Source organism: Microtus pennsylvanicus, chromosome 1, assembly GCF_037038515.1.
Source record: "Microtus pennsylvanicus isolate mMicPen1 chromosome 1, mMicPen1.hap1, whole genome shotgun sequence".
Classification (NCBI taxonomy): domain Eukaryota; kingdom Metazoa; phylum Chordata; class Mammalia; order Rodentia; family Cricetidae; genus Microtus; species Microtus pennsylvanicus.
Genome location: NC_134579.1, coordinates 48,648,157 through 48,673,728, shown reverse-complemented (window position 1 = coordinate 48,673,728; position 25,572 = coordinate 48,648,157). Strand labels below are relative to the sequence as shown.

General features: G+C 35.9%; 1 protein-coding gene across 1 annotated transcript in view; it reads left to right on the top strand.

Moving 5' to 3' along the window:
- Positions 1-25,572, top strand: part of Nectin3 (nectin cell adhesion molecule 3) — a 105,878-nt gene that overhangs the window by 51,874 nt on the left and 28,432 nt on the right. Inside the window, exons 6-7 of the mRNA XM_075963989.1 lie at positions 8,652-8,790; positions 11,583-11,667. Coding sequence (XP_075820104.1) covers positions 8,652-8,790; positions 11,583-11,667 — 224 coding nt within the window. The remainder of the gene's footprint in view (positions 1-8,651; positions 8,791-11,582; positions 11,668-25,572) is intronic.

The following is a 25,572-nucleotide window of genomic DNA, read 5'->3' as shown; positions in this document are numbered from 1 at the left end:
TGGTAACTTAATGCTGCAGTAGAGTTCTGAAAATTGTGATAATGGCAAATGTTTTAAGGCCCAAAGAATGTTTTTCTATTGATAATGAAAAAGGACTGTATAGAACAAGTGTCTTGGAAGGACAGTGAAGATGTTATGAAATGAATCAGAATAGATAAATTATTTTTAATAAAAATGTAAATTAGGTGCTCTTCACCAGCCACCTACTCCCAATCATCTTTTATTCATATATACATATATATGTATATGTATACATGAATTTTATTATATATAATAAAATTCCATTCTATATATTTCATATAGAAGACAGAATTGTGGCATACTCATAAAATATAACAAGTAGTGAAAGCTTTATTCTGAATAATTAGATACTATTTTTCTTTAGCACTGTTGTAGAAATTAGAGAATCTACCCTAACATGTATTATAAGGCAATAATATCAGATTAAGAAAGATGGTTAGTTCATCAATATCTCATTGAAAATATGTTTTAATATATTTAATCATCTAATATACAAATAGTAAGACGCATTAGTTCGAGTCATTGGAAGTCACTTCCTTAGTAGTAATACACTGTGACAAACTTAACTTGATGTTCATTTAAGTATGAGTAGTGCTATGAGCCACAAGAAAGATAGGCCTAAGATTTCTTTCCATGAAAGATAAGAATTGATTGCTCTTTTGATCAAAATTTTATTTTGAGAAGGAAGTTTTTGATATGCTGTATGATTCCAAACAGAGTGATCACATTTAGGATTCTATATAAGTCTTGACTTGAATATATAACCTAAAAGAAATTAGTGCTTAAGAACTGTGTTTCTAAAGTACAGATACCTACTGATGATGAACTCCCTCTCATGCTGTGCCTATTATGTGGCTAATTTTAGGCATTTAGTTTGGTTTTGTGGGCATAAGGCAATCTGGAAATCTATGACGTATTTAATATAGTCTGTATTCATAATCTGGATTATATGGCATCCTGGGAGCTTGGCAGATTTTAGGAATCTTAGACTGGTGCTTAAGGCTTTTAGAGGGCATTGCACTGTTGATAAAGCTTTGTGTATGTACACTGTACATAGGGAGTTGTCTGTGAACATGAGTATTCACGTGAATACTAGTGATGTGCACAGCTGATTGTCAGGTATATATAAATCTATCTCTGTGGAGTATTTGAAAGATCATTTTTACCCTATAGAGACCATGTTTACTTTTGTTACTTAGATATGTTTTGAACTGTTTTTCCATTTTTATATTTATCTCATGGTTTCTTTTCTACTGCTAAAATATTTCAATAACACATTGTTTTTTTCCTGTAAGTTTTATTAAAATATAAAAGCTTCCATAAGCTAGAAGTTAGCTATAGACTAGTTTTTGACTGTGTTTGAACATTTAGTATTTAACCATGTGCCTGGTAGGAGATGTGTGTTGCTGTGCCGATCCCCTTTCACACACACACACACACACACACACACACACACACACACACACACACACACTCATACACACATACAAAGCTATATATAAAGAAATTGTTAAGGTTCTTTTAGTAGTAACTACTGCTTCTGATAGTCATTCATATGTGAGAAAGTTCTAGAAAGAAGCTAAAGCTCCACGTTTTACATTATTATAGGAATTAGAATAAGTGCAAACTTCGACAAAAATGTCATTTCATATGAAAAAAAGTTAGTGTGATTTTGATAGTGTTAAAGTCTATATAAATATAACATGTTATTTGTACATGGCAGTAGTTTACATGCAATTCGGGAAAGGAAAGAATGGTCCACAGAGGGAGATTTTAACCTTACAGGGTCTAAAGTAGAGATTTATCCCCCCACTTGTTAATTGGAAATGTCTTGTGAAAAAAAGGGTGAGATTTTATTTCTATTTCTCAGCTTTTTTGTTTTGACATTGTGGGATTGGGTTTCACTTTCCAATTTTAGTTTTTAATCAATAACCCTCCCATTTCTTATTTAAATTAAGTTAGGTTTTTAGGTGTTAGCTCTCATTGCCATGTAGTAACTCATAAAGTTTCAAAAAAAGAAGCTTTTTCAGTGGTATATTTCTAAAGTGAGATGAAATTCTGTATTTTTTCTTGCTCTTCATATTGGCTACTGTGTTTGTATGTTCATGTATGTATAACCCATTTTCATTTCAATTAACAATTAAAATGCAATTAATAATCTTAGGAATTAGGATCTACTTTATTTCTCTTCCCAAACTACTAATATCAGGTTAAAGATAGAGTTAAGGAAACTCTGACAGTGCCTCTAAGTGGACATGTTAGCCACATTGACAAGCTAGCCATTACACAGTTTGCTTTTAACATGTTTATCTTGTGTGTTCATCATCAAGATATTCAGAATATTTAAAAAATTGCATCTTCACCCAACATGTGCAGCCTGTTTGTCTCACCTTTTCTTAAACACTCCTTACAACTCTTGCTCAGAATTTACAAGTTAGTGGGCATTTTAAAGGATCTGAAGATGAGTCGTACGTAGGAGGATTTATACAGATTATGTTCGGGATCTGAACATTGCTGTATGTTGGCATCTTGGGATCCTGGAACCCTGGTATAGATACCAGTTGGTTTTTGTTTTCAGATCAGCTCATTTTAAAAGAATCTTAACTTGTCTTTTAGTGGTGTTTACTTACTGCTTATGAACTGTTTTGAGTAGAAATCACACTTTATAATCAATTTCCTGTTTACTGCTTGTTATTTCTAATAGTGGCATATATTTTTCTAAACTATTTTTGAACAAGTAGCCATTTCTTTAAGTGGCATTTGTTTTGTTCACCTCGTGGTATACCAATAAAAATTGATTCATGAAAGCATCTTTAGATAATGTCGACAGTACCCCTAAAGTTTTAAACGTCTCTGTTTGCATATGGCTGTTTTCTTCTGTTATGTTACATCCACATTTTTAGAACATGAAGATGAGTAGTGAAACTAAGGCTACTTTTACAAAACATCACACTATATTTATTTTATGGAGGGGCCATTTATTGAAGCTTGGTACTGATTATGTCTGACTTTGGAAGAGGAAAGCATATTTCTTTGTGGGAAGCGAGTAGCATTTCACTAGCTGCACACATGAGAGTGGTCACATTAGAGCAGAAGTAATCTTTAACTCTTGAGAACAATCCAAAGACATATTTTTACATGCATATTATTTCAATAGATATACATTAGTACAGAAATTATACCATTCCAATTACCAGAAATGTCTCAGGGAAAACCTACTTTGGAGAATTTTTTTTTATTTTTTATTTTGAATCCACTTACTTTGGTTATTGCTTGTTCATTGTCACTAATGTCACAATTTAAGCACATCAGCCTTCCTGCCATTACCTCATTGACAGCAAATCGTCATTCATTCTAAAAGATAAAAATAGTTCTAAAAATCAGCTATGGTATCTTTTTAAAAACTTTTCATAGTATGTTTATTATACCAAAAATAAATATTTCTCAAATTTCAAGCAGTAAGTATTCACATTTCTTCATGTTTTAGAAGGTTTAATCAGGATGCCAAGTATAATCTGTATATTGTAATTTTAGAAATACCTTTTCATGTGTTCTGGCCCACATGCCAGAAGTTTCTTCCCTCCTTCCTTTTGTTTGTTTTCTAAAAATGACTTCACTTTCCTACAGTTTTCCTGTGTGGATTGTCCCATTGCATCCCGAATGCATCTTCTGCATGTTTATAAGTTGTTGGTAAGGTCTAAAGCCTTGCTTCATTCAAATTTCATTGTGTGACAGGGTTATTTCATAGAAAATGATGCATTCTTCCACCATGAGGTTCATAATACTTGCTTTTCTGCTCTGACACTAGCAACCATTTGGTCCTCAATGCTGAGCCACAGTAACAGAGGGCATACTCATGTCCAGATATATTAAATGTGCGCTTATATGTGGTGTGCCTGAAACATGAATAAGTCTACCCATGCTTCCCCCTTTTCCCCTTTTCCACACTGGAAGGCCAGTCCATGTAAGTGTATCTGAAATGACTGATTGATGATACTTCAGCAGAATTAAAAAATGCCAACCATGGTCTTTTCTATCATCTTGTATGTTTACATTTTATTCTTGTTTTTGCCTGTCTTTTGTAGATCAGTGAAAACTCTTGATTGTAACATGAGCTAAAAAAAAATTAGTGTGTATTCCGTATATATTTGTGCTACTAGAGCAACTCAATTGTATGTATTTTAAATTAGTCCAAAGTGGACATTTTAACTCTGATAACATAAATGCTTTTAAATGTCAATGTCATTGTCGCTATTTGGGATGCATAATGTGCTTCACTTTTAAAGTTAATCTCTTTTCTCACAAATTGGTATTTAAAAAAGATTAAATGTGCTTCATTTTAAAAATCTTGGTTTTTAGACTTTTTGATTCAATAATTTAAAAAGACCTTATTCATTCTATAGTACATATTTTGGTACTTAATGTGGTGCTCTCAAAGACAGCTTGATTGGCTTGGAAAAGAACATTGTTGAGAACTTTGTCACAGCTTCTAGTTTGAGAGCTTGTCTTTATGTACAAGATGTTTGTTTTTCAGTGTCTTGCAAAATTGCAGTAAATTCACATACTTTCTGCTTTTGACCCTATGTAGGTTTATTATGAGTGTAATTGATACTAAGAAAATATAAATGTGTTTTAATTGGTCTCTTGATGTACTTGAATTATGTTTGGTTGATGTATATCATAGCTCACTAGGTTATCATGGTTTTACTTTCATACTCTAATGTTGGAAGTTCACGTGTTGAGTAAGATATTGGCACTGCTTTTATATGAATGGGTGATACCTTCATGATGCCACCTCTTTCGCAAGATAGCATATGCAAGGCATGATTGCTTATCTAGTGTGTACACACATGAGTTTTGGTAACCTCATTTGGTTGGGTGCACACCTGACATATAGGATCCATTAGTGTTAAAAATAAATACTGGGTCAGTAGGCTAAACTCCATGTGTCATGGTGTTGATTATATGAGAAGGAACACATAATCGAAGGACTAGAAGAAGTACCTCAATTTACATTTGTTGTGGGAGTGTTCCACTCTGTTCTTCCCAGGTACAGCCCCAAGTGGTGGGTGAGCAGCGGACTCTTGGATCATAGGCTGACGGTGGCAATTTATGTATTTTATGCTAGTTACCATTTGTTTTTAACCGGTGTTGCTTATTTGAGCTTTTCCTTGGAGGAGAAGGTAATTTGCTGATAATTCTAGATAAGTTCTACTGCTGAGTTATTAAATACATTTTAAATATAAGTTCTATTTCTGTAATGTGGCTGGCTTGCATTGTGTGAATTTGTAACCTCACATTGGGACCCTTTCCCTTTCTTGTGAGGATCAGGATTATGCCTGTTTCACCCTTGTATTCCTAGCAGTGGTGAAGTGGTTCACGTAGATGCCTGGTAATTTATTAAATGAACAACTGAAAATGACCTGAGCTAAATATGGTGTTTACAGGAGAAAAAAAAGGTGAGATAAATTTTGCATGGCTACAAGCTTAGGTATCAAATTGAAAGCATAAAGGAGCTGTTGAAAATGAAGACAGAAGGGTGGCAGTGTAGCTCCAAAGTAGATCACATGCTTGTCATGTGCAAGGATTATTTATAGGGAAAGTGGTAATGATTGTTCTGTGTAGAATGAGAGTAAGTATTGGTAATAAAAACAAAACTAATTGTATTTGCTATCTATACTATTTTCTATGTGCATGTTTGCTGGGAAGTTCCTTATACATTGGTTGACTGATAACTTGTTTTTGAGTATTTTTCTTAGAAGATGTACACTTGGTATCTATAATTACAGATGATATTTTTTGGCATATGGGGAATTGTCATTTTTCTTTTTGGGTGGGAGGGTGAGTTTCCAGTGTATGTGAGGTGATTGACGTAAGTACTGCGATGACAGCAATCAGTTGTTCGTAGAGATTCATATACCACCTTGTCGTGGTAAAGTGCTTCTTACTCTCTGTCACTTTCAACATTGTAGACCATCTCCCTCTGTAATCTCATCTTCCTTCAAGTCACTGACTTAGATTTTAAATGCCAGGTTTCACTTCCTCACTGAACTTTTGTACTTGTGCAGTATGAAGAGCTTTTGTAGCTTGTGTGTGTGTGTGTGTGTGTGTGTGTGTGTGTGTGTGTGTGTGTGTGTGTGTGTCTGAGACAACAGAATTACTATTGGAGCAAATTTTCAAATTTCCATCAAAATACTTCAATTTGAATGCAAAAGATTTTATAGCTTTCTTTGTATTTCATTCTGACACTCAACAACTTACCTCTTTAAAGCCCCGGACTATCCTGAAATATGCTGTGTTCTTTTCTTTTCCATAATTGGTAGAAGAATCAGGAAAGGAAATGTGATACATCACATACCCATGTGGCATCAGCTTGCCTGTGTGAAGTGAACTGTTTCTGTGGGTTGAAAATCTTAGTTTGCATTCATACTCGAGTAACCTGAGCTGTTGAGAAACAGTTTAAAAGTACTACTGCTCTATACTGTGAGCGTCATTGTAAAGCTCACAAATTTAAATTCCAAGTCCTTGGGCAGAATGCTAGGGACATTTTATCCATATCAGATGAAAGATTGCGTTAAAGACATTTAAAAGAGCTACTGTGTAATAAATAGCAAATTTGACAACTGGGCACTGTTGTTAGGTGGTTGACCTTGCTTGGTCAGGTCCTTAATATGGACCTGATTAATAGGACCAATTTCAGTTGGCCTAGCACTAAACCACCACATCATAGTTTGGTGCAGTGATTGAAAATAGAATTTATATGTTGAAGAAAGTGGTTGTGGAATGATTCTATTCTCTCTCACATTTACAAGCACTAAATCCTCTTTACTGCTCTGACAAATGTGCTAGTTATTAGACTGATAATCTCAGTTGTGTTAAAATTGAAAGTTGTAGCTTGACTGTAATTACTTGCCCACACTGTCTAGATTTTATTTATTGGTTGACAGTTTATTCAAGTGAATGACTTGCACTAAAGTGTAAGAGTTTGAGTCTAAAATGAAGCTAATGAAATGACCCACTAATAAACTGTCTTATTATAATTTGCTAAAGAAAACTTTAGAAAGTAAAACCTTTTCAGCCATGTAAAACCCTATGTATTGATTTGTATTGAACTCATAGACATACATCTGCCTCTGTCTCCCTAGTGCTGAAATTAAAGGTATATGCCACCTTGCCCCCAGCTCCAAACCACATTTTAATAAATGTAAAAATACTTTGATAGGTAAAACATTTTAACATTCTAGTGCTTCAGTTCCATTTCAGTTTGTTAGGTCTGATCTGAGAAATAATTGTGAATAAGACATGCGACTAAATCATTGAAATGAAAACAGTTTTTGATTTCCCACAGGGAGCAAAAGGGCAAGGCTGTATCAGCTGATGCCTCTCACTCCAGCCCCCAGATCGGCGCACAGGCACTGGCTGGAGACTTGGGTTTTGCCCCGGCTTTGGCTTTTGTCCTCTACTGCTCATTAGCTGGGTGACTATGGGCAGGCTGAGTTAGAGTCTGGTCATCATTTTCAAAGTGGCATTTCCCACTGTCTACATTATTGGTTAGAAAAGTGAAACAAAATCAATTTATGGGTTGAGGGTGTGGTTCATTGGTGGAGTATATTCTTAACCAGGCACAAAACTGGCTTGGTTCCCTGGCAACACAAACTGGGCATCATGGCAGATGCCTTCAACCCCCACTCACAAGGCTTCACACTTAGTATCATGAGTTCATAGTTACCGTTGGCTATACAGCAACTGCCAGAATAGCCTGGAAAAAAAAAAAGCCATGGTACACAATCTCAAAACAAAAAATAATACAAAACTTTATAACTTATGAGTCACTTCACAAAATTGGACTGTTGGATTTCATATGGCTAGAATTAACAAAGTTAAACATAATATTAGTCATTACATTTGAATTGCAGTGGTTCCATTTGTGAGTTTATGAGTGGTAGTGTCTTTTAAATTTTTGTATGAGATGCTGCTATATTAACTTCTTAACAAAATGTGTCCTTCAACCTGAGAAATGAGTTTGTACTCAGAACTTATATAAACGTTGTATAAAAATATATTGAAATGTAGCCTTTACCACGTAGGAAAGAACTGCTTTTGTTGGCATGTTTACTGTTTTTGAAATTCTCTATTTTAAAACATTTTTAAAAGTTTTTAAAGTTCGCACTGTAACTTTTTATACTACATCTGTGGTATGATTTTTTGATTTTTGTTATTGAATATAGTCCTATTTTTAATAGTGTTTCTCTTTCACTTTAACAGAGTAAAATGGTAAGTGTGTGTATTACTAGTCAACTGATTTTTTATTGCCTGTTTGAAGGAGAACTTAACATTATCTTCATCTTTTTTATCTTTTCCTTAGACATTATTTGACTGTAGAAAATAGATGTATTCAGTAATGCTTTATTGGAGATATTATTTCCATAGTTTGAGTTAAACAAGGCTGTGGAGCTTTACGAAAAATATAAGGGTATTAACATGATGCTTCTAAAATGGATGGATAAAATTTGGGGTCCTCTAAATTAATTGCTGGGTAAATAGTTCCAGTGGCCATTGAGCACTGTAAAAGTTAAAGCATGCAACTTTTAAAAATTGTTTGAAAAGTCTAATTTTTTATTATTTAACAGACATCCCACTTAAGCAGACTTCATCCATAGCAGTAGCTGGAGCTGTGATTGGAGCTGTCCTGGCCCTCTTCATCATCGCTGTCTTTGTGACCGTGTTGCTAACACCGCGGAAGAAGAGACCTTCCTATCTTGACAAAGTGTAGGTAGCAGTTTTTACTTGTGTTCAGCTGTGAGCATCCATTATCCATTAGCCTTTATGTCCACATTTATGTTACTTATATTCAGTGTTCAACAGATGGAAATAAGGATAGTGTTGGACCAGGTTGACTTGATTTCATCAGAACATCTTACACTGTATCCTAGTAAATGAGAGTCGTCACAGGACTGCTGAAAGCATACGTGTTAGGCAGCTCCTCTTCCACAGGCATTAGACTGTAACATGAGGGCCTGCTTGTTGGGGTTTCTGTCCTCTCAGTTCCCGCAGCAAAGAAAATTACACAGAGGTCTATATTAATTATAAACTGATTGGCCCATTAGCTCAGGCTTCTTATTAACTGTTGTAATGTATATTAACCCATTATTCTTATCTATATTTGCCACATGACTCAGTACCTTTTTCAGTGGGGCAGGTTACATCCTGCTTCTTCGGTGTCTGGACAGGACTGGAGAAAGAGCTTCCTTCTTCCTAGAATTCTCTGTTGTCATTGCCCCGCCTCTACACTTCCTGTCTGGTTGTCCTGCCTATACTTTCTGCCTGGCTACTGGCCAATCAGTGTTTATTTAAAACATAATTGACAGAATACAGAATTGTCCCACACCATTAGACATCTTTCCAAATGCATTGTATTGATAACTTATGTTGTCCAACCTGAATAGAATTCAGACCTGTACTAAGTGCTAATTTCAGTATTAGAAACAGCTTAGGTTTAATTGATTATATGTTTGTCTTATATATAGATATAACTAAGCTACCAAGAATTATTTTTGAAGACATTCATTTTAAAGCTTTTTTCTTAAGAAAAAAAGTTTTGTTTCATTTAGTTATAAAATAAGCATCTTTTCATTTAAATAATTTTTTTGCCTAATCACTGAAATTAGATTATAAGTATTGTATCTTGTTGAAGAATGTAATGACTAACATATCCTTTCATTTTAATCTTGTCATTATCTCTAACTGTATGATACTTTCCATATTTCACATGGCTGTGTTGGGAACAGAATGATTTTATTTCCTGAACTGAGTAATGGATCTTCCTGTGCAATCTGTTGTTGTGTGAGGGCATGAGGCTGGTGTTCAAATTATACATTCCTTTAAAGTGCTTTGGGGTAGACCTCCACTTCTTCAATCTGACAGTCGCTGTGCTAGTCTTTTGGGACTATAGACCCTGTCATAATGTAGTCATTGCTGTCAAAGATGATGTAACTGTAGCAGTGTAGCTACTGACATTGTCGGCCTGTGTAGGTCAGAATCCTGCCTGAATACTGGCAAGCGCATCCTGCCAGGTGACAGGTCAGGCAGCATGATGCCTGAATGCTAACAGTCATCATGAGCATAGCTTTGGGTTTCTTACTGAAATGCTGCTCTAAGTTTGTTGCAATTTCATTAAAGAAAAGTGACTGCTTATGAGTAAAAGATGGTAAAATGCTGCTTTAATTTGATAATTATAAAATTGGAGTTCTTTTATAGTAAACTGTTTTATGTACTTATTGAATTATTTTCAATGGAAAATGCTACTTTATTCCCATATTGAGAAATGATTTGATATGCCACATTTATTATTTAGCATCTAAAGATTTCATTTATTTTATCTATTAATATAGATTACTTTTTATTTTATTTGCTAATCAAAAGTATTGGAAACACAGCTCTAGGCTTTAAATCATTGAAATATATGACAAATTATTTTCTATGAAACATACATCTATAGACTCATAAATGTTTTTAAAATATCTGACATTTAACAAATGAGTGAATATTAGGGAATTTTACAGATAAGATCATCAAAAATATGTTCTTTAAGCAAACCATGGCCCTTTGTCTATTTCAGATAGCATAATTTATTGTGAATTGTACCTGAAAAACTTAACTTTTCAAAAGATTTATTGATTTTTGTTTTCTGTGCATGTTTGTTTTGTCTACATGTATGTCTCTATACCATGCTCTCCCTGATGCACATGGAGGTCAGACAAGAAATCAGATCCCTTGGAACTAGGCTTTCAGGTGATTGTGATCATCATGTGGGTGCCGGAAACTTATCATGGATTCTTTGGGAGAACAAGCAGTGCTAAGTGCTGAGTAGTCTCTCCAGCCCCGAGGTGGCTCTTTTGAAAATCTATCTTGGAAAGCAGTTCCATACTATAAGCTTTTGTCAATTTTCCATGTCACTTCTATGACCATTTGGAGAAACATAATAATGCACTCATTGGGGGTTGGAGAGATGGCTTAATGATGTAAGAGTGGTTGTTGCTTCAGGAGAGGCTCTGACTTTGGGTCTAAGCACCCACTCCTGGAGGCTCACAACCACCAGTAATTTTGACTGCATGGATCTGACCCCTCTTTCGTCCTCTGTGGGCATCAACATACATGTGACAGATATATAGACATATGCACATGTACATAAATAAAGATCTTTAAAAAATACTATCTTTAAAATGTTTGTCATTATAATCAGAGGTGAAAATATACCAAACTTAAGCAGGTGGCTCATGCACAAGATACTTGTTTAATAATAAAATTTTCAGTGTTTCTATTTTAATTGTTTCTTTAATGTGAATAAGTTAGTTTGGTGTTGAAGTATTGGAAGCAGTGATAACTTTTTATTTCCTGACACATTGACAGAATATAACTTAAAACCCCCAGCATGCAGAGTAGAATGGTTATGTATTATAGTATGAAGAAAAAAACATCCTTCAGATTTGTGAGAACCTTGTTTTCTTTGTTTTTCCCCCTGGAACCCCCTCACACACTTCTGTTTAATATTTTGAACACAGAATTGACCTTCCACCTACACATAAGCCGCCCCCTGTGTATGAAGAACGAGTTTCTTCTCTGCCTCAAAAAGGCCTTCTGTGTCAGGTACGTGTTTGTGAAGACACTTAACATCACCTGAACTATCTTCTGAAAATCTGCCCTGCTGTTGCAGTGCACAGCTGTGACCCATGCACGTGAGAGACTGGAACAAGAGGACCGGAAGTTAAAGTCATCCTTGGCTACACAGTGAGTTCGAGGCCAGCCTGGCCTACAGGAGACCCCATTGTGAAAATTGAAGTGAATAAATTTTTTTAACTCTATTCCATCTGTATTAATTTTTCAAAGCATCATTTTCTATTTTGTTATGGCGCATACTTTTTAACATGTTCATGTACTCTGAAGTCTGTGAGCGATGAGTCAGACTTAGTGTGTGTGTTAGTGAGAAACGAGACAGCTAGTATGTGGCAGGAAGTCACTGCTGTACTGGTCGTTCCGAAAAGCTGCAGTTAAGAGACTGGTTGTGGATGCAGTGTATTGACCCACAGATCTATTGTAAACAATAGGCATTTTTATGTGAATAAAAAGTAAAGACCCTGAGTGTCTTTGGTAGATTGTTGTGGACATCTGCTTTTCTTTGAGCCCCGCGGTTTACTCTTGCTTTTCATATGAAAAGGTCTAAATTTTAGCATTCCCTCATTGAGAAACAGGTGGTGTATGTTCCAGTTTAAAACAGTGAAAACGAGCATTGGATCCTCATGCTACATTTGTGGTGACTTCAGCATTTCTGCTGGAGTCTGTGCAGTAGCCCATGTGCAAGTTCAACACTTGTCATCTTGGGTCAACACCTGGGCTAATATTTTTGCTTGATGTTTTAGAAAGATTAAAACAAATACTTGAATTCTTTCATTCTCAACTGCAGTGTTTTTGTTCTTTGTTTACTGTTTTAGTTTATTTTGCTACCATTTTCTCTGTTGTTTAGACAGTGTATTGGGTTCTCACCTTGTATCTGAGATTTGCCTCGATTAGTCTGTTTTCCTTAAAAGGTATGCCCTGGATCTTCACCCTGAATATTGTCTGAATACACACAGCACTTAATTTGGTGGGGAACTGCAAAGAAATGGTTCTGTGAGGATATCTTTGCTTCTGTTCTTCACTCACTCACCATACAGTCAGTCTGCTGTCAGCATGGTGAGGCAGGCAGGAGTGTGGAGCACCTGCCATGTAACAGTGGCGGTGACTCCTGCTTCGCCGTCCTCCGGGACATGGAATGTGTCATCTTTCCAGAGCTCTGTTTCACACAAAGTACAGCCTTTAGCAAATAAATAAAAGTGATAAATAGCATGAAATGCCTATGGAAACCTTGACCAGAACTGCTAAATGCTACGTTAATCTGTGCGTGTCCAGAGTCTGTTGTGCTGATTTTTCTTAGGATATTATTATTAGTCTTTAGAATAAGCTTAATTGAATATAATTTAAGTGTTGTCAGGAAAATCAGTTCGTATGAAACTTACTATTTGTATTTTCAAGATGACTTTATAGAAGCTTGAGTTAAAAAAAAATTATTTGGTTCAGATCATATGTATTGGGCTTTAGTTAAAATATAACTGTTACATGTATACTATAAGACACTGCATAAAACCAAAAGGAAGGTGTAATATCTTGCATGACTGGAACTGACAGTGAAGCAGAGGGCTTCCAGGGTGGCTCGGCTGGGACGGTACAAGATAAAGTACTCGGAAAAAATAATTAATTCAATTGTTGTAAGTTTAGTAACAGGAATAATCCTGAGCAGATGAAGGATGACATTAAAATGTAGTCAATACCTTTTGTCAAAGCAAACTTGATGGGAAAACACCTATAAACAGATGAGCAGTGTCGGCTGTTAGGAAGTAAGCAACCAGTTATTATTGCAGTTTTTTCCTCATTCAAATTGAGCCGTGAAAAGCATTAGTCACCAATGTTTTCTTCTAAATCTAAAGCCAAATCTATAAAATATAGGAGAATCAGAACGTGAGTTGGACATGAAATCAGTCGTATTCTATATTCTTTTAAAGGTGCATCTAGAGATAGAGTTAAAGCTCTGGAAAAATTAATTTATTATTGTGACACTCCTATTACAAATACTGTCTTCCACTGTTTGTGTGCATATGTTTGAGTTTATTTTACAAAAGAAATGCAAAGCATATGTACGTTTCTTGGTTACTATGGAATCTGTGAGTTTATGGTGGCCATGCTCTTATTCAGACAATAACAACTTTAAATTTAATAGTTTCTACTTGAATTCGTTACTTAGCTCTCACAACCAGCCTGATGACATGTGTCTCATGTTCCCTGAAGGCCAGCCTAACTTTAAGGAACAGTCTGATGTCAACATTAAAAACCACTCTCTCCTCAAAGAAGATAAAAGACAGTTTATTCTTGAGTCAAATATGGATGCCCACAGCCCAGAAACAGAGTAGCCTCAAATGACATGCGCCAGTGTAGACACGAGGTTAGAACAAAAGAAAATCTTAAATTGAGACACAATCTCAAACACACTGGTGGGATCATGAAGCAGATAGACTCCAGCAGAGTGTAGGCTTCTCTACTACTGTAGGCGCTCCGTGCTATGTGATCAGTTGGTGGAAGCTACTTGTCTGTTCTGTTAATGCGTTATAAGAACTTTGACCGCGTGAACACAAGAACATTAGGTCTATCACTGAAGTGGCAGTGAATGTCTGTTAAGGGGATTAACCATTGACTTTAGATCTGGAGCGTTCCAACAATCAAATTCTGATCCATCAGTCAGCGTTGTTGAATCTTTATAGTGAGTGCGACTTTTTCTGAGAGTTTGTTTGTGCTGACCTTTTCATTGGTGGTTTTCCTTGAGAAACTATGGAAAGAAATGATTCCTACCCATGTATGCTAGCTCGCTGTGATGAGTAGTAGTTACTTCGGTGGCAGTGCCTGCATTAATCCCTGAGAGCTTTCCCTCCAGATATAAGTTATTCAGGAAAATGAACCATGGAAGTGTGAAGAGACACTTTTCTTGAGTGGGAACTGTTCTCATACAGAGAAGATGTCTGGAGGGGCCTTGCACATATTCAGGAAATCAGAAGAGATGTTTTGTCTGAAAGGAAAGAGCACTTAAATATACCAGCTTGTCTCCTTCATAAATGAACATCTGACAGAAGTGATCTTTATTTATGAAACATACAAGGTTGCAACACTAAACTGTGTCTTACCATTTTATGATGGTCTATTTTTCTTGTATTCCATACTCAAGGATACTCATCATATAAAATATAAATTACAATCTTACAGAAATTTAAAAGATCAGTTGTGCAAATCTGTTTTTCATCCCCCCATCCTCAAAGATCCCGGTCCCTTTCCTTTAGACAACACTGCTGCTGAAGATTTAAACTTCTCCCACACTTGTCTCCATAACCTAACTTCATACATGTTCATATTTACCTGTGAATGATTATTTTAAAACAGGTAGAGCTATAAGTACATATTTTCTTTGAAAATTTTCTTTCTCTTATTCATTATGTCTTCCATGATAATGTATTTTTCAGACTGACCAATGCAGTTGGCTTTATCAAGATACTCTGGGTTATTCAATGAGTATTCACAAACACAGCTTCAATTACTTTGTATTGTTAACAGTTAGCATGCCCGTGCCAACTAGGTGTTTTAACGGAATTCAAGACTAAGTTCTGTTTGTATATCTCTGTCCCACTCAGGGTGACTTTCAAAATATTCCATTACATTGATACATAAAATTCATCCAATGACATCCTTATTTTTGTTACAGAATTATAGTGAAAATATTTTATGCATTTTGTTGTGTTTGTGTATTCATGAGAATTATGCCATGAAGTAGAATCACTGTATTTTTTACAAAAGGTGTCATATTATCAGCCACAGTATATATTCTTACATATAGCATATGAAACCTGTTTCCCTCTCTGTCCTGTAGCATGAGGTGTTCTGTGGGCGTTATAACTAAACATTCCGTGGATTCTTGGGTGAAGTGGAACCTAGTTACCAGTTACTATTTGCACCCCCCCCCCATTTTTGTGTTTTGAGTTTTTTATTGATTTTTTTTTTAGGAATTCTGATGTAAATGTGGTCCTTTGTCTTACATCATTTCCTATTTTTTAAATTCATGGTGTTGTGTAGGATTTATGCAACCAGATCAATTTCTTGTATTTATTCGGAGGTTGTATTTTGGTCTGAACAAGTTTCCTTTCTATCTCTCCTGGCCAGAGTATATTTTTTAAATCTTAGAAATATCTGATGGGTTTTATGTTTTACTTTAAAACTGCAAATTTTGTGTTTGGGATTTCAAGTAGAGACCTGTTCTAACCAGTGAGATGAGCAGTCGTTCACATTTCTGAGATTTTGTCTAAGTATGTTATATTTTTGTGTTCTCTTCCTAAACCATGAGTTGGTGATATGATTTACTATTTACTGGAACAAATTTCTTTGTCAGTTTTTCCTTTGACTTTATAAGTTACTCCCCAGACTTCATAAAACCATGTATTGAAGTTAAGGATTACTTTAATGTGAACTGACAACTGTGTGGTAACACAACTCAAGAAATCACAGAGGCCTTCATGCTGGTGTTTCTTTCTGAAAAGAAATTACATTTCCTCTCTGGAGCACATGTTTGGTTTTCTCTTTAGGTTTATTGTACACAGATTAAGCATTTTGATCGCCAGTGGTGCTCCCTGTCTCTACCTCCATGGCTCCTTCTAGAGGGTTGCTGCTAACATGTACAAAGATTCATACTAAAACCACATAGGATTTTTTTTTAATATTAGTCCTTGTAGTATACATGTAAAGCTGTCATCTGTCAGATGACTTTAGCAAATGCAAAACTTTTAACAGTACTGAAAATAATGTTTGAGTAGTATTTCTATTGTAAGACTGACTATAGAGAACATTTTCTATGATTGGGGTGTGGAGGGGCATATGTATAGATGTTCTGTACTTAGGAAACAGAATGTGGATTTTACTGATGAGTCTAAAGATTCTGTATAGCAAGTAACCTTAAGAAACGAGATCCACAGTTTTGGTGCAGTACTACAGAGCTTTTCTGTTTACCTAAAGTAATTATTGAAATAGGCTTTCCTTTCCCTGCATGTCTCTGTGCTACTGATTTTCCTTCATGCTCTTCAACTAAAGAGCATATTACAACAGAGTAAACACACTGTAGCTAATAGGAATATCTAGTTTTCTTCCTGATTTTGTTGTCCTTTTTTGGGCTTGATTATTTTTTTCTTTCTTTCACTCATGTGTTCACACACACATTTATATGTAGATGTTTTCATGTGTGAGAGTGCACATGATGAAGAGGCCCAATATTAATGTGGGGCATCCTCTTCTCCTAATGGCTCGTCTACATTATTCTTTCTTAGTCAAGCTCGGAACTCTCTAATTTGGTGATTTCACTGTCATCTTACTCCAGAATCTAGTCTCTGCCTTTCAGGGCTCAAATTACAGGTGAACCTTCACAACTACCTAGCATTTATGTAACTATTGTGTTTTGTAACTTAATTTTCTACATTGCTATTGTGCTGAACTTGTTGGGTGTCATTTATATGTAATATCATATTCATCTGCAACTATGTGTGATTTGGCTTCTCTTTTTGCTGTTTGTATCCCTTTAATTTCTCTTTCTTTATTGCTCTGGCTAGTATTTCTAGTGCTATATTGAAAATGGTGGGGATAGTGGGCAGATAGCCTGGGATCATTCCTCATTATAATAAGATGGCTTCAATTTTTCACCAGTTAAGATAATGAGTTTGTTATATGTAGCCTTTATTATGTTGTGGTATGTTCCCTTCAGTCCAGCTTTCTTTACGACATTTATTATGAAAACATGTTGGATTTTGTTCAAGACTTTTTCTGCATATATTAAGATGATCTTGTGAGTTTTGTCTTTAAATCCATATATATGGTTTATTGCATTTATTGAATCAACCAACCTGGAATATTAGTGATAAAGCCAACTTTTTCATTGTGGATGATCTTGGTATGTGCCTATGTTTTTGTGATAGTGTTTTATTGGCTATTTGTGCATCTATGAACAACATCAGAGACATTGGCTGTAGTTTTGGTTTTTTATGTGTCATTACCTGCTTTGGATATTAGAGTGAGACTGGGTCCATAGGACGGGTTTGGCTATGATCCATATATATATACAATTTTGAGTAGTTAAGAAGTATTAGGTGTAATTCTTTGAAAATATAATAGAGTTCTGCTATGATTATTGCTATTTAAATCCCCTCTTTTATTATGAGTCTGTTTCAGTTGTTAATCTCTTTAGTTTAACTTTGGTAGTTTGGAGGAATCAAAAAATTCATCCATTTCCTTTAGATTTTCCAGCATACTGGAGTACAGGTTTTTTAATGTATTCCCTTAATATACTCTGGTGTCTGTTGTGATAGTTCTCTGTTCATTTCTGATTCTTGTAATTTGTGGTCCTCTCTTTCTTTTGATTAATTGGTCCTTTCAATCTTGTTTATCTTTTCAAAGAAACAACTCTTAGATTCACTGATTCTTTGTGTAGTCTTCTTTGTTATTTCATTAATTTCTCCTTTTATTTTTACTATTTTTTGCCTTCCACTGGGTTTTTGTCTTTTGGTGTTTTGGGATTTTGTTGTTCTTGTTTTTCTTTCTTTTTTCTCTTGTTTTTATGGGGCTATATATTTTTCTCCGTTCCCCTTCCTTCCTCCTCCCTCCCCTTCTGCTCTTTCCAATTATCCCCACACTCCCAATTTATTCAGAAGATCTTATCTTTTTATACTTCCCATGTAGATTAGGTCCATGTATGTCTCTCTTAGGGTCCTCTTTGTTGTCTAGGTTCTCTAGGATTGTGAATTGTAGGCTGGTTTTTCTTTGCTTTATGTCTAAAAGCCACTTATGAGTGAATACCTGTTATATTTGTCTTTCTGGGTCTGGATTACCTTAATCATTGTAGATTGCTTTTGGTAGGACTGCCATTTTTTATTATATTGATCCTACCTATCCAAGAACATGGGAGATCTTTCCATTTTCTGGAATCTTCTTCAATCTCTTTCTTCATTAATTTAAAGTTCTTGTTGAACATGTTTTTCATTTGTTTGGTTAGTGTTACCCCAAGATATTTTTTGTTGTTTGTGGATATTGTGAATGGTGATGTTTCTCTAATGTCTTTCTCAGCTTCTTTATCTTTTGTATTTAGGAGGGCTACTGATTTTTTGAGTTGATCTTGTATCCTGCCACATTAATGAAGGTATTTACCAGTTGTAGTTGTTCCCTGGTAGAATTCTTGGGGTCACTTATGTATACTATCATATCATCTATGAATAACAAAAGTTTGACTTCTTCCTTTCCAATTTATATCCCCTTGATCTCTCCTTTTGTTGTCTTATTGCTCTAGCTAGAATTTCAAGAACTATGTTGAATAGATATGGAAAGAGTGGACAGCCTTGTCTTGTTCCTGATTTTAGTGGAATCGCTTTACGTTTCTCCATTTAACTTGATGTTGGCTGTTGGCTTGCTGTCTATTGCTTTTATTATGTTTAGGTATGTTTCTTGTATCCTTGATCTCTCCAAGACCTTTATCATGAAGGAATGTTGGATTTTTGTCAAATACTTTTTCAGCATCTTATGAGATGATCATATGGTTTATTTTCTTTCAGTTTATTTATACAGTGATGGTTTCTAGGCAAAGATTCCACATTCATTGATTTTTTAATATTTTATTAATGTGGAATCCTTAGTAATGTGGAAATTGTTAGTATTGACACACTAAATATGTGGCTTTTATCAGTTTGATTTTGTGTTTGGTGCTGGAGTTTTAACCGAGGGACCCTTTTGTAGACTGAGCACATACCTTAGCACTAGGTACAGGAGTTGAAATCTGACTGCAATAATCACTTCTGGCTTGTAACTGGATTGCTTCCAAGGGGGAGGTTAATTAGCACTATTTTAAGAAAGTAAAGTAAACATTGGGCTTTGTAATGATTCCTTCAGAAATATATCTAACAATAGTTAAATTACACTTTTGTATAATTAATGATTGAAAAAAAACTGACTTCATTCTAGCCACCAGTATCCAATATCAGAATGAAGCAGATGGTTAAAAGCAAAGCAATAGAAATCATCCTTTTATGTCTGTTCTGAACAACTCAAAGAGAACATCTAATTTACCTTTCCTTAAGATTCCTTAGTCTAACTCCATGTGGTTCTGTCTACATTATAATCCCCCAGCCTCCTCCTTCCTTTTGAGTTTTAGAGCTGAGTTAGAGGGTGATTTAAAAAAAAAAAAAAGCTAACTATTTGTCCTCCTATATTTGGATATTTTCCTTCCTTGTTCTCTGTATTCTTATTCAGCTCTACAAGAAGAAACTGTGACTATTACTTCATTTGTAGCATGTGTTTTCATATCTACTAAATTGCCCTTTACCATGGTTACTCTAAAGGTGCTGCCTTACAGTGATAGTGAAGTTCATTTTTCATAGAAATCAGTACCCAATCCAGCTGAACGTGATAAAGATTTGGGATGGAGGCAGGGGATGCTTGGAAAGCTATTTACATTTCGCTTTTTACTTCTCCCTGTGTAACTGATTTTTAATTGTATAGTGTATGGATTTTGAAAAAGAAGTGGTAACTTTTGGAATAGGTGCCAGTTTCTAGGTCATGTCAAGTTAAAAGCTTTTAACAGTGTCAACTCATAATAAGCAGAGACTGACCTGCTTTTTAATATTACTAATAATTTTTTTAAGATGGGAATGTTTTTAAGACAGTGTCTCATGAATCCCAGACTGATCTGATAATTGCTATATGACTGAGGAAGACCCTGATCTTCTGATCCTTTTATCTGAGGCCTTTTATCTTCAAAGTGCTGGAGTTAGAGATATGCACCATAGCACCTGGTCTTATGCATCTCAGGTAGATTCTAAAGATAGTATCCAGCCCACTGCCCATATATAAAAAGCAAGCATTCTATCAACTAAGCCACATCACAGCCTCATAAAAATATTCTAAAACATTGCATAAGCCATAGTAAAAACTTGAATTAACACAGATGCAATTCCAAAACTTTGGAAGCAAAAAAAAATTTTAATGACTCAATGCTACTTAGAAACTTTTATAGAAAGGTATTATTTGAATCAATAATTTACTAAGACTGTGGTTTTTAACTTTTAAAGAATTAAATTTAGATTATTTTTACTTGAAATATAATCAGAGCATTAAATTCTTGTGGTGTATTTTAGACTTGTGTTAAGTTAACACTACCATTAGGGAACTTAAGTCTTAATTAGAGGTGACTTGGTTGACTCATAAGTAAGAGGCAGTAAGAAACTGATTGAAGTTAAATACTGGAGGCTATGTAAGTTGAGATTTCTTCCTGGATATCAAAGGACTAACACCTTTCCTTACCAAGAAGCACCCATGATCCTTTTTAAAGGGAACAGTTTTATTTCAGGTTCAGAAACATCTGAACACAGAAGTGGACTGTTTTGATTTGGTGTGTGTGTGTGTGTGTGTGTGTGTGTGTGTGTGTGTGTGTGTGTGTGTGTGTGTGTGTGTGTGTTGTGCCTGCAAGCTCATGACTGTGCTGCAATCTGTATGTGGAGGACAGAGGACAGCATGAGGGAGTCAGCTCTCTTTCACATGGATCTCCAAGATCTAACTCCGGCCCTGCGCTAGGCAACCAACACTTTTACCCACTAAACCTTCCTGCCAACCCAGAGCTGGGCTGGTTTAGATGTTCAGGAAAGAGTGACTAAGTTTGGGGGATTCATGTTTTTTGCTTGCTTTTTAAAGATAGATTTATTATAAATGAAAGTTCATACATTATCAGTTTTATCTTGAATGTGGTCATTTAGACTTGGTATAATGTAGACAAATTGTTGTATTGAGGTTCTTGTAAACTGACAAGTACAAGTTGTCCTCTGACCTCTGCATACATACTATGACACTATCATGCCCCATCCCAACAAATAAATAAGTATAAAAATGCCAGCAGTTAAAACAAAGGCTATAATTATCAACAAAGGAAAAGTTAGAAATAAGAATCAACATATCAGTCAATGCCTGAAAAGGATTGATTCAAGGACTTCACAGATACTGGTACGCTTAAAGTCCTAACATGAAATTTAAGACACAGGGTTTTGCAGATCTTCCATATACTTTAATTCATTTGTGTCTCACCTGTGACCCACAGACTGTGTGCATGCTAGGATGGCTTTGGATGTCTGTCACTCAACACATTTCTAGATAACAGCATCCTGTCTAAATGCCAAAACATGAACCCTAAAGTCTTCTGCCTTACCAGCTAAGATATCAAGGGGAGCAAGCAGATGCAGATACCCACAGCGAAACATTAAGGGAGAGCTCAGGCAATCTTAGGAAGAGGGGAAGGAAGGATTGCAGGAGCCAGAGGAGAGCCAGAAGAACATTGCCCACAGAATCTACTAACCAGGGCTCATAGACACCGAAACAAGAATCAGGGAGCCTGTATAGATCTGACCTATGTCCTCTGCATATCTGTTATGGTTGTGTAGCTTGTTTTCCTTGTGTGATTCCTAACAGTGAGTGTGGGGTTTATCTCTGACTCCTTTGACTACTTTGGGAACCCTTTTCCTCCTGCTAGATTGCCTTGTTGAACCTTGATATGTCCCTAGATTTGTTATGCCATATTTGGTTGATATCCTTTGGTGGCCTGCTCTTTTCTGAAGGGAAATGGAAGAGGAGTGGATCTGGGGCAGAAGGAAGTTGGGAGGGAAGGACTAGAAAGAGAGGAGAAAAGGGAAACTGTGGTCAGGATGTAACATATGAGAGAAGAAAAAAGTAAAAAAGTTAATTTAAGAAACAAAGCTATCTCTGGTTTGCTTAGTGCAACATAAATGCTTATAAATAGCTAATATTCTGTAGTGTTTGGAGCAATATGAAGAAATAAATGTATGTAGGCATTTATAAAAATTTGTATTATTGAAATTACTTTAACATTTTCAGACTTAGTTGATTGAATCTGTGAATGTGGAGTCTGCAGAAAAGGGACACTAGCTATACTAAATTAATTTTAATACATATATTGGTTGAGAAATCTTTAAAACACCAAAATGTAAGAAAAATTAAAGATAATCGAATAGCTAGAAAAACTAGGAAACATTTGTTTAGGGTACAGTGGTCATGACCAGTGTATCTGTGGGTAAATTGTCCTTTGTTATTCATCTACAAACACTGGATTATTCTATTTTCTTATATGGGCTTGGGAGTCTTCCACCTTGTCCCCTAGGCAACCTGTCAGATGAGTTTCCATAGCTACTAAGCTAGCATGGTACAAATTTCATGCTCTGAAGCATAGTGGTAGACATAGGTTATCACACTAGGTCCCAGCAATGTGTTTCTCATCACTGATTGCATTTAATGTGACATGGTTCCAAATTTATTTCATTATGTCATTGGTAAACCAAAACACACACAGTCCAGTCTCACACACAGTAGTTTACTGACTTACTAGCATTTGCTGAACAGAAGATGTTCCGAGCAAGCAGTTAGCCTATCGGTGAGTCAATTTTTCTTCTTCTGAATCTTGTTTTAAGGATTAGGCCACAAGTAACTTACGTGTTTCTGTGACCAGGCAGATTAAAGGATTAATCTTTTTTAATTTTATTTTTATTATTTATGAAGAGTCATATGCCATGACCAGCTTGGAGGAATTAGCTCTCAACACCATCTGGGGATCCAACTTACGTCATCAGGCTTAATGGCAAATTGTATCACCCACAGAGCTATCTTGCTGGTCCTAAAAATTAATCTTATAATTCAGACTAATACCATTTTATCATTGATGAGTTAATAAAACCAACTACTTGGAGGTGGGGAAAGTGATCTAGAGTGATTCTTTAGTTTGAGTCATTGGTGTTGCTTAACAAATAATTTTCAAAACTGTTGGATGAGTTAAGTCTTTTAAAGTGTCATAACCCACCATTGTTCCTTTTGTGTTATTATCAAATATATATGTAACACATTTACATCATAATCGTCTCCTGTAATGATTTCCATGGCAATGAAACGATAACTTAGAGTTTCTCTGAAATCATTGTAACTCGACTTTGTAACTTTCTAAGAAACCCAGCTTGGGTCTTTTAACATTTGGAAGAATGACATTCTTGCTTATCTGTCTTATCCTATAGAGCCAAACTCTGACATTTGTTTTGTATTCTCTTGATTTTTTTAGTATAATTGTTGTATTGTCTCGTAACACAGGGCTAAGACCGGAAGGTGAAGATGCAGGGAGAGATTCCTTGAGCACACGCTTTAAAGAAGACTTTCTAGTGATTAGAGGAAGGGGCAAGTGGATCCCATAAGAGGTGATGGTGTTAATGTTTATAGCCCTAACTCTAGGTAAAAGAAGCCACTTCTCTAATGAGAATAAAGTATTTTTAATTCACTTATTTTTACGTCTGTATATAGATCTTTTTACCTTAAGGTATTTGTGTCACATGCATGCAGAAGTGAGTAGAAGCTGGTGGATCTCCTGGAACTGGAGTTACAGACAGTTGTTAGCCTTCATGTGGTTGCTGGGAACCAAAATCAGGTCATATGAAAGAGAAGCTAGTGTTCTCAACTGCCAAGCCATCTCTCTAACCCTAAAGTTGAGTTTTTAAGACTCCTTCTTGACTTGAACCTTTGTTTCCTATGAGGAAATAATACAGATTTTCTCATGTACCTGAATAACCAAATTAAGTATAATGACAAAAGCTGAATTTTGTCTCACTGCTGTGGAGATTTGGATCCTTGATTGGTGGTGGTTCCCGTGGCATGGAGAGGGTAGCAGAAGAGAATTTCTTTTCTCATGGACAGGAAACAAAAGGGGAAAAGGAGAGGGAGAGGTCTCATAATTCCATATCACACCTCCAGTTAGCTAACTTCTTTCCACTGGGCTGCCTCCTCTCTGTAGCACCATCCTAGGGACCAGTCCTCTAACACATGGGCTTTCAGTTTGCTATAAGTTTGCTCTTTTATTCATTTAGTTTATATAAAACAATTTATACTTGATCTCCTCCATTATTATTAAGCAAGTATGTACATTATTCTATATTCTATTTTAGAGAATTGCGTATATTTGGAAGCCATAGATTATTGATCTTAGGGCTTATAGGGGCTAATTTTCGTTATCAGCTTAGCTAGATTTAGACTGATCTAGAAGCCTTACCTCTTAATGTTTCCGTGAGACATTTTCAGAAAGATTTAACTGAATAGACAAGCTTGCCCTGAATGTGGTTGGCACCATCCCAGGCAGAATAAAAACGGTGAGCACCAGCATCCACGTCTCTTTCCTGTGAACTTGATGTCATCTCATGCTCCTGTTTCCACACCACTAAGGACTTGATCCCCCTCAAACCACATGCCCAACTAAACGCTTCTTTGGAGCACAATTAGTAAAAGTTCAGGGCCAGATATTGGGGTTCAGCCTGAAGATTCAAAACGCAAAGCAGCCAGCCACTGGCTTTTACCTCGACCTCAGTCCAAAATGGTGGTCCTGCCTCCAGGAATCTCAGAATCAGACTGTGACTGTGAGCTGTCTCCTCCCATTTTATAATCCTCTCTGGGTCTGGGATTTAAGGCATGCACTACATGGTTTCGGTGGCAAACTATTGTTGTTACTGGAGGTAAAGGTGTGTGTTACCACTCTCTGGTCTATAAGGCTGACCAGTGGGGCTGTTTTACTCTCTGATCGTCAGGCAAGCTGTATTTATTAAAATACAAATCAAATGACACTACACTTCTTTGGTTGCCATTGTCATAGAGTAAAGTAACTAAAACGGGATTTCCTCACCCCTTCTCCCATTATGGTTCTTACACCAAAGAACTAGATGGGCAAGGCTTGGGGCTTCACAAAGTGACTCTATTCTTTATTACTGAGTAAACCTGTCCTTCCTGGTAGTTTCCTATAGTTAGCTAGCTACTGATAATCCACTCTTTTAAAACGAAAACTGTTATAGAACTGTTAGCAGGTTTGTC